The 9,809-nt window shown below is 38.6% G+C and overlaps 1 protein-coding gene across 1 annotated transcript in view; it reads left to right on the plus strand.

The window, feature by feature from the left end:
- The window catches only part of znf638 (zinc finger protein 638), a 10,187-nt gene extending 8,256 nt beyond the window's left edge, over positions 1-1,931 (plus strand). Inside the window, exons 11-12 of the mRNA XM_032499408.1 lie at positions 1-30; positions 512-1,931. The exon at positions 1-30 is cut by the window's left edge and continues 294 nt beyond it. Coding sequence (XP_032355299.1) covers positions 1-30; positions 512-633 — 152 coding nt within the window. The 3' untranslated portion in view covers positions 634-1,931. The remainder of the gene's footprint in view (positions 31-511) is intronic.
- Positions 1,932-9,809: the final 7,878 nt, after the last annotated feature.

A 9,809-nucleotide genomic window follows, 5' to 3' on the forward strand; every position in this document is an offset into this window, starting at 1 on the left:
AGGAAGGAGGGAGCAGGGCGGACATTAAAGGTACAGAGAGCTGAAATAATGGACTGAATGCATTATTCTAATAAAGTGGAGGAAATGCTTGTGAATGCTTGTTTTTTTTACATTTAAGGTCGCAAGTAACAAGTTTTCCCATCATTGATTAATTCTTTGATCAATAGTGAAAAATACAACTGCAGCTTTTGTCAGTAAAACTGTCCTAATCTCCCTAAAAAAATTATTTTCCTATCATAGAATACAAAGAAAAGCAGCCAAATCTGACTTTTGAACTGGAACTAGTACTTTTGGGCATATTTGCTTGTAATATGACTTAAAACAATGAAGCGCTTCTCAAAATCTTGCCGATTATGAACTAAATTCTGACAATAAACCAAGTGATTAATCGTTAATTGCTTCGACTAACATTGCAGTGCACATGCATGGGATGTTTGTTTTTTTCTCAAATAGAGTTGTATGATTGCTTTTAAAGCTTTAAAGATGTTTGTTTTTACCTTCACTTCTTCAGTTTTGAGTAAAGTGAGGAGGGAGCCTGTTGGACGTGGAGCAAAGAGATCTCGTTCTCAGTCTCCTTTTGTCACTACTGCCGTCAAACTGCCATCATTTAAGGTGAGACCCGCAAACACATAACATCTGGACACTTATCTGAAGCTGAGCTTGCCTTTTCTTCTGGGGCTCGGCTCCTTTGCGGACAATGTGACTCTGTCCAGGATAGGGCTGTGCAATTAATAGAATTTCAATTTCAGTTCCCAAACGATCACCAAAAATAGTATAATCAAGGGAAAAAAAGATTATTTTGCCATGTTTTGTTTTTTAAGACAGCTCTTTTCTATTTTGTCTTGTGTTCTGAATGACACTCAAACACGCACATCTGCACGAGCACATCCGCCCCTCCTGAAGCCATGAACTCTCAGCCTATACAGTCAGGGAGGCATTTCTTGTGCCTGTCCTGGGCTAGGATTTAAAAAAAACTCAGCGCTAGTAAAATTGGCAGAGGGAGGGCGGCCACAACAGCGTTTGGTGAGCAAATAGGTAATCCGCTCTGCCGATCAGAGCCACCGAGCGCTTAGCCTCTCTCGGACCGGCGACCAGTAAAGACCAGCGGAGGCCCTTAGGGAGGAGGGGACCTCCGGTGACCCTGGGAGGAACGGTTTTCGACTGAGTACTAAAGAATCATTGGTTGTAAAGACCAAAGCCCGCCGGTAGGGGACGTCTGGGGTAAAATAAAAAAAATTGCCTCAGGTTTCCCTGATCCGAGCAAGGGCCTTGTTATGTAGTAAGGGCGTATATGTCTCTCGTAAAAAATAAAAATAAAAAAAAACTATATTTTTTAAATATTAAATTAACAAATCTGTGTGTGGATTGGGAATTTAATGTTTTTACAGTAGAATCGAGGGTTGCTGAGGGGACGATATAAAGGGAGTTAGCCCTTTACGACGCCACAGTGACTGTCACACCATTCGACACCCTCAACATTTTTTTTTGTTGTCAAACGGTATTTAAGATGAGCAGGGTTGTTAAATCACCTGTTTCACGTAACGTTATTCTAAGGTACCGTCTATGCGCTGGATTTTTCTTTAGCTTAACGAGCGAATAAGCCCACTGACAACAACATTATTGTTTATTTTGGCACAATGTTTAGTAATGTCAGTAGTAGTGGTCATAGTGAGTGAAAATGTGACGTGAGATGCACAGATGTGTTATGTATCTGGAATTGTTCATTAGCTGTGTAACGTTATGCGTGATATCTGTAAAGCTTAACTGACCCACAGTAGTAAAACAGAAAGGACACTAACAGATCATACCCTGGATACGATCCATTATATCCAAAGGTTAATGAGTATTCGTGCTAAATAATCGAGGTTTTAATTTTGATCCAAAAAATTGTTATTGTTTTTTCCATAATCGAGCAGCCCTCCTACAGGACTTCTTAGCGTCCATGCAAAATAAACAATAAAACACACTCCCATGGCCTTACACTGTTAGTGTTCTCCTTCTCTTTTTTTCAGAAACATTACCAGAAACCATCAAGAAGTTCCAAACAAAGTTCTCGAGGCTCCGTTTCTGATTGATCCCGACTAATGACTTCTGTTTTTTTTGTCATAAATGTGAAAAAAGTTTTGAAGTAAGTTTCTTTATGTAGCCTGTTAACGTATTTGGATGATTGGAACTTTAAAGCTGCTACATGAGCTCTCTTTCTCAACCATAAATAAATTACTACAGTATTTATAGTCTTTAACATGATTCTTCATTTTTTTTATTGTTGCAAAATGTTCTGGTTTTAAATTTACACAACCACTTTAGCTTTATAGTGCAGAGTCCAGCCACTGTTAGGGTCAAATGTCCCAACTTGAATGTGTAAAGAATTAAGAATTAAATTAGGAATAAAGCACTGTGGTCCTTAACTTTCAGACCTAGTTAGGTTAGACATGGGATCTATTATTTAGTTTCTTCTTGATGATAATGTGAAGACAAATATTTGGAGAGATCTTTTCATGTGTTTATTCTATGCAATTATTTTGTAATGTCCTTTTGAAAATATATCTGAAATGACTCCAGTGATTCCATTCACAATCAAAATGTGTATCTGTAGTAAATGTTGGCCAGGTTATGTGTTGGAGAAAATCACATTATCACATTTTTGCAACTGTCAGTCGACATTTTTCATGTTATGAAAAAGCATTTTCCAACTAATTACGGAACACAAAACGTTTCTTTGTCTTATAATGTGAAAGTTGCATGTTAAAATGGGAAAACATAGATTTAATGTTTTAACAAACTGCGGTTGTTGGCAAATACCAAATGCTCTGCTCTTGGGTGAAATTGTTGTGAATAATAGTGTGAGGTCTAGACCTACCAAATTGAATTAATAACAAATGTAACAGCCTCTCGCTTAATATAGAATATAATGCAGTCTGGTCAGCGATAGGTTGGATCTGCCTCGATTGGTGATGTAGTGTGATGTGTCTTAACTGGGGCTCGAGTTAAGGTATAAAATGAGAAAATACTTCATTAGTCCAACAACGGGGATATTTGCAGTGTTACAGCAGCAATAAGGATAGTGCAAAATAAGGCATCAGTAAAGAATAAATATGTAAAAAAAAAAACTACAAAAAAAACAGTGTGGGGGGGATTTACACGTTATGGTAAACGGGAAAGGCAAAATAAAAGGTTAGATTAACAGTATTAGATATAATAGTGATGACGTTGTATACAGCAGTTGCTAGAGCCGTGATCTGTGCAGGAACCACTTAAGTGGGAAACCATACGCTGAAAAGTCAGCATCCTGTGATGTGTTTTTGGTTTTTGTGGAAGATTTTTTTCAGTAGACGGTGAAGCGACAGAGATATACCTGGTTAGTAGGACTAGCCATGTCTGCCCCATGCTACTTTGTCATGCATAATGACCCTTCCTTTAACAAAGGTAACTTAGACAAAGGTTGGATTCCTCCCGGCTCTGAAGCATCTGAAGAGGAGGTTAAAGTTGACCACAACAAAGATGGGGGAACACCAATAACGGAAGGTAGGCTGTGCAACACAAACAACGTTGTATTAACACGTGGAGCAGGACCTTGGCGGCCTCTACCTCCCCCAGTAAGAGCGTTTGACCCCACGTAGGCGGAGTCCTGCAGTGGTGCGGGTTCGAATCCGACCTGCGGCCCTTTGCTGCGTGTCATCCCCCATCTTTCCCCTTTCCTATCCACTGTCACTATCTCTTAAAGGGCCAAAGCCCCAAAATATTAATCTTGGAAAAAAAAAAACTGGAGCGGATCACAATATTTATAAACCGAAAATTTTGATTAGCGACCGTTTAAAACTCTAATTTTTTTTTTTTAATTTCTTCTCGCAAGCAGTTTGTGTTTAACATGAGACAACATCTTTTGCTATTAAGTTTTTGCACTTGTAGAAAATTTGGCTCAGTCATGTGAGGGTGTATGTTTTGTTTCAACAGGAACATTTGAGAGTCAAACGTTGTTTTTTTAGGCCTGCACCACATTTATGTTAAGAAAAACAACATTTTGACACCAGGGGACAATTCAAATTCTAAGGGAACATGTAGGAAAGCATTGTTTTGCTTTTGTATATTTATTCTCCTGTAACGTTAGATCGTTTCTGATTTAATAGTGCGTTCCATTTGTACTCAGAAGTTAGTTTTTAACCCTGCTGTGTCAACACACGTGTAGGCTTTATTTACTCTTCCTTCTTCTTTTGTGTCTTGTTTGGGGAAGTAAAAAATCACTGCTTGTGGTCAGCAATTGGGGATCCTGACTATTGCGGAAGATAAGGGAATTTTATTCACTTGATTCAAGAAGTTCACGAGAAGCTGTAGAATTCTGGCCGGGGGTTTAGAGGATTTACAGGAAACAGCAGGATAAGCAAAAGCTCTAAAGACATTCAGAAGTCTGAATAGATTTGCATATGACTCGAGACTGTTCAAAGTGCTCACTCAGTGATCAAAGTGAATTCCAGGCTCAATTAATTCAGATTACACCAGAGTCTTTTGATCAGATGAAATCTTTTCAGCATACTAAAATATATCACAGAGAACAGTAAAGAAAATATAAGGATAAAATGAGACTAAAACTGTTAGGTAATTCATTATCTTTTGAGCTGAATATTATAAGAACTCTGTCTGCCTTTTTCTCTGCCTCCATGTCTGAAAGTTTCTCCATTAAGTTTACATAAAAGATTGTTAGCCTACAAATGTTTTCTAATCTCAGATTGCACCAAAATGCCTAGTGTTCATGTTGATTATTTAACACTGCCGTATGCATTTTAAGGCTACAGGTGCTGTATGTATTCATGAAATCACATGCTGTCAACGAATCACATTTGTTTTTAATAATCAGCTTTTATAATGGCAACATTACCTTAAGAGCTTGTTGGGTCCGATTTATTTGAAATGTAGTCAGGAACTGAATACAAATTACATGGCAATTGTAATTAGATATGTAATCTATTTTAAATACTTTTGGAGAACTTCAAAATCAAACATGAAAAAATTGCACTTTATACAAAAAGAAATGGACACAGCTACAAAAATTTAAGTTCTACAATATTCTTTTTTGCTCTGTAAACACTTCTAAACATAAACTGGAAAAACTCATCTAGTTTATTATCTTCCATTAGTACTTACTGGGTTTTCAGAAAAAAATGAGAATCCTAATATTGGACCTCTGCCTCCTCTCTTTTGCTCCACCACCTGTGCTTTTACTTCTTTTCCTTTTATGGAGACTGCAACCATTGCTTCTGTGGTTGCACACTGCCACCTACTGTACCAGATGCATTTCGTCTGGTACACTAGGTGTCAACTCAATTTCTAGTGGTCCTTCAAAATAAAAGTGTATGGAAAGAAGGGAAATTGTTCAATAACCCTTTGCTGTGTTTTTAACTTTTCAGCTTTACATTGTGGTCAGAGCGTTGTACTTCTTCTCTTGCTCCAGGCGCCCTAACAAGCCCCCTTCTTGGATGGACCCCAGGGAGCTTGTTGCTGAATGGTCAGGGTGCTGCCCTCCTTGCAGCTGGCTCAACTAAAACCCCAGCTTATTACGGACCTAGGTTAACAACGCTCTGGCTGTTAGTTGCCGAACTGCAAACTTACTCCTTAACTTAACCTTGTTAAGATTGCAAATACCACGTCCCATCCCCTGTATAACCCCTATGCCCTGAGAGTCCGTACTGCCCCTGGGAAACAATGTTCCAACCAGGGGATCTTCTCGCATTGAGATCTTCTCGCCTGAACAGAGTAGGGCCATAATAGACGAGAACATAGAGAGGTCTATAGACATGCATATTAGCAGAGCCAGAGAGGAAGTAAGGCTTCTCGGCAAACCGATGCATCAGCCCATTGACCAGGGCAATCGCTTTGCAAGCGCTCAAAGGAATGAGTTTCTCCCGTCAGGTCCAGGGATGGTCTCCTACCCAATGTCCTATGTGTCTCTAAGAGAAAGACACATACAGTGGCTTTAGAGAGTTTGCACATCCATGCTAAAGTTGATTAAAAAGAGGAATAAAAAAAGGTATTATTTCAGTTAGCTTAATATCTGGTTTGATTTGCACTGAGAGATGATCTTATGGAAAGTCCCTTAAGGGGATTTAACATGGGGTTCGTATACTTATGGCCCCTGTATTTTAAGGAAGAACATTTATTTATTTACAATACATTATTCATTCACAAAGAAAATTGGTGTCCTTTAAAGGTTGGATTTTCCTTAATTTATTTTAAATTAAGGCATTAAGATCAATTTCCAAAAGATGTTTTTTTTATTCTCTTGTTTTAATCATCTTTAGCAGGGGTGTGTGAACTTTCTCAAGCCACTGTAGGTTCTTCTACACAAAACCCATTGCTGATGACCCCTCTAAGTTTTATTCATCATCTCTTTCTTATTTAAGCGATGGTGATGGTAGATTTAATGCCTCCAGAAAAAGATAACATAGTAGTCCTTTCCAGGGTTGGGTAATTTTGAGTATACAGTGAGAGACAAACCATCTACAGGGGCCAGGGGACCCAAGTACAGAATCCCCAGTTCTGAACTAGCTTCTAACATCCTTAAATCCGGACTTGAAAAAGAGGACTTGGACTATCTCATCTTATACCCCAAAGACCAGATCACCCGTGCTGTAATAGCATTGTAGAATGTTTTATATTTTATTTTTTGTTTTTAAGAAGTGGTTGAGTAATAATTCTAACATTAGTCTTTATTCTTTCTTGCAGATGTGAATAGAAGACCGGTTTCATTAAGTGGAATATGGCAAGCCAAATGTTAACGTAGGTAAATTCTCTGCAAACTTTTCCTCAAAAGCTCAAATTCAGCCTTTTAATGTAATTGAACAGGAAGGCCATTTGGTCCGTAGGGGAAGCTGCAGTGTGTGCAGTTTCATTTTTGATGAAGTTCAAGATCCACAACATGTGGGCTGTTTACGGTAGAAGGCAAACAGCTACGGCCAAAAGTTAGGCAAATATCCTGCCAATGATTTCAGGATCCTTTTTGTGTGTGTGTGTGTGTGTGTGTGTGTGTGTGTGTGTGTGTGTGTGTGTGTGTGTGTGTGTGTGTGTGTGTGTGTGTGTGTGTGTGTGTGTGTGTGTGTGTGTGTGTGTGTGTGTGTGTGTGTGTGTGTGTGTGTGTGTGTGTGAGAGAACCATTTATTTTGGATCATTAAATAGCATCCACATCCCATGCACTTCTTTGTGTGATAAGTGGACATTTCTAAAGATGCCCTTAATGAGTGTGCGCGTACGTCTGTGTGTCTTTCAAATATCTCGAGAACCGTTTATTTCGTGAGTGGAATCTGAATCTGCAACGTATCCAGTAACTTTCTTCTGTCAGGTCAAGTATAATAATCCAGTTTCATTTGAACGAAGAATGCTAGCTGTAATTAATGGAACACCAAGGTCATGTCTTGGTAAAGACAATGGATGTTTTTAAGATAAGCATTTGGTTGGAAAAGAATTTCAGCATTATTTTTAGCAATAAGTTGTATTTTCCTGGTATTTCCTTGACTGTATTACACTGATATTAATCCGTGATTGTAACTTACTCTCACTCAAATTCTTTTAATATTTTTTGGGGGATTATTTTTGGCCATTTTAGGCCTTAATTATATATAGGACAGCTGTGGACATGAAAGTGGACAGCGAGGGGGAATGACATGCAGCAGAGGGATAACTTTATTATTAAAAGATATAGCCACTCTGGATGGTATTGCCCTGGCCTCCAGCACTAGTGTCAGAGTCGAACCTGCGGCCGCTGCGTTCAGGAGTAATCTAATACATGCTCCTGCTGTTCATGCTGCAGCATAACACAACACACTGTACAAACTGGTCAACGGAGGAAGATGATGAGGATGATTTCACAGTAAAAATAACAACTTCTTCATTTCACAGAAATGTACCGTGGCAATGACACATCAAGTTCGTCAGTTCATTTTTCAAGATAGGAGCATTTTTGTAGCAACCTTATGCCTGACTTCTGTGTCTAATTAAACCTTTAAAACATTCGGAATTGAATCCTGCTTCACCTGACTCTGTTCTCCGAACTCGTAACTGTTTCCAGAATCGGCTCACAACGGTCAAGCCAGTAGATGAATGGACACAAATGACAAAACAATCGTGAGCGGATTGTTTCGTAACAAGAAGTCCGCAGTAATTGTAAAGTCTGATCAGACACTATAAAAGATGACAGTGGAAATTATGCAGCAAACAAACAATGATAAATCACTTTCAACTTCGTCATTTCACAGAAATGTAGCAATCACACATCACGTTTGCCAGTTACTTTTTCAAGATGGGAGTATTTTTGTCGCGACATTCTGTCTAGATTATATTGATTACGATTATGAAAACCAAACCATGGACCAAAGACGGAGAGGAAGGAGAGATGAAGAAAGTGACGAGACAAAAGCAACAGAGAACCCGCCATGAGAATCCAATATATGTGAAGTTATGCCTGGCTTGTGTGTCTCACTAAACCTTTAAAGCATTTTATAAGTTAGTGACCAATGTAAAACCATATGTAGCCCAATATTAGATACAAGAGCATGCTTATAAAATATGCTCTTAACCCTTGTATGGTATTCGGGTCAAATAGACCCATTTCAGATTTTCACAAGAAGAAAAATATTTTTTTTTCTACCTGCAAATCAACGGCCTTACCTTATTTTCTGTGATAAACTTCCTTAAAATTCCTGACTCAATTCAGAACATTTTTAACATGAATTATAACCTTATGACGAAAAAACGAATCACACTTCTATTTTTTAATTATGTTCTTGTAGAGACTGATTGCATTCCCTAATCATACAGTGGGGTTCGAAGGTTTGGGCACCCCAGGTAAAAATTTCTATTAATGTGCATAAAGAAGCCAAGAACAGATGGAAAAATCTCCAAAAGGCATCAAATGACAAATTAGACATTCATATATTATGTCACAAGAAGTTAGATTTTATTTCCGTCATTTACACCTGCAAAATAACAGAAAACAAAAAAAGTGGCATCTGCAAAAGTTTGGGCACCCTGCACAATTAAGACCTTGTACCCCCCCCCCCTCCCTTTGGCAGGTAGCCAGCCAAGAGGTGTCAGGTCTCAGCTTTCCAAAGGGGGGGGGGGGGGATGCATGCTACAAACTGTGCAAGGCCCAACTTTTGTAGACGCACATTTTTTAGTTATCTGATATTTTGAAAGTGTAAATGATGGAAATAAAATCTAACTTTTTGTGACATATTATACAAATGTTTAATCTGTCATTTCTTTATGCACATTAATACATTTTTTTAAAGTACATTTACTTAAAAGGTCAGCCAGGGACAGCGTTTGTAACCAACTCATCTTCCATGGTATGAATTCAAAGGAAAAGTTGAGAAATGATTTTATCACAGTTATTGTTTGTCTGTGTTGCATCATTTTGACTGTCCCAACACAAGAGATAAGGAGGGTTTAACTTCATACTGACTCATCCTTCAAGGCTTCTTTGCCAACAAGAAACTGAAATATGAAATGCCGTTATGCCTGTTTACTGCAGTAACATACTTCCGAATACATTTTTGAAGTATTTGAGCTTTAGTTTTCCTGCTACTTTATGCTTCTTCTCCATGACATAATTAGGCACATCCTGTCTCAAGACGCTGAAAAACTAGTCCATCCATCTTTTACTTCCAGGCTGGACTACTGTAATTCCTTATTATCAGGATGCTCAATAAGTCCCCTAAGACTCTCCAGCTGATCCAGAATGCTGCAGTGCGTGTTCTGACTAAGAAAAGAGAACTTCCGGTCTGGGTTCGGGAGGCAGACACCATCACCACATTTAAGAG

The sequence above is a fragment of the Etheostoma spectabile genome, chromosome 19 (genome assembly GCF_008692095.1).
Source record: "Etheostoma spectabile isolate EspeVRDwgs_2016 chromosome 19, UIUC_Espe_1.0, whole genome shotgun sequence".
Classification (NCBI taxonomy): domain Eukaryota; kingdom Metazoa; phylum Chordata; class Actinopteri; order Perciformes; family Percidae; genus Etheostoma; species Etheostoma spectabile.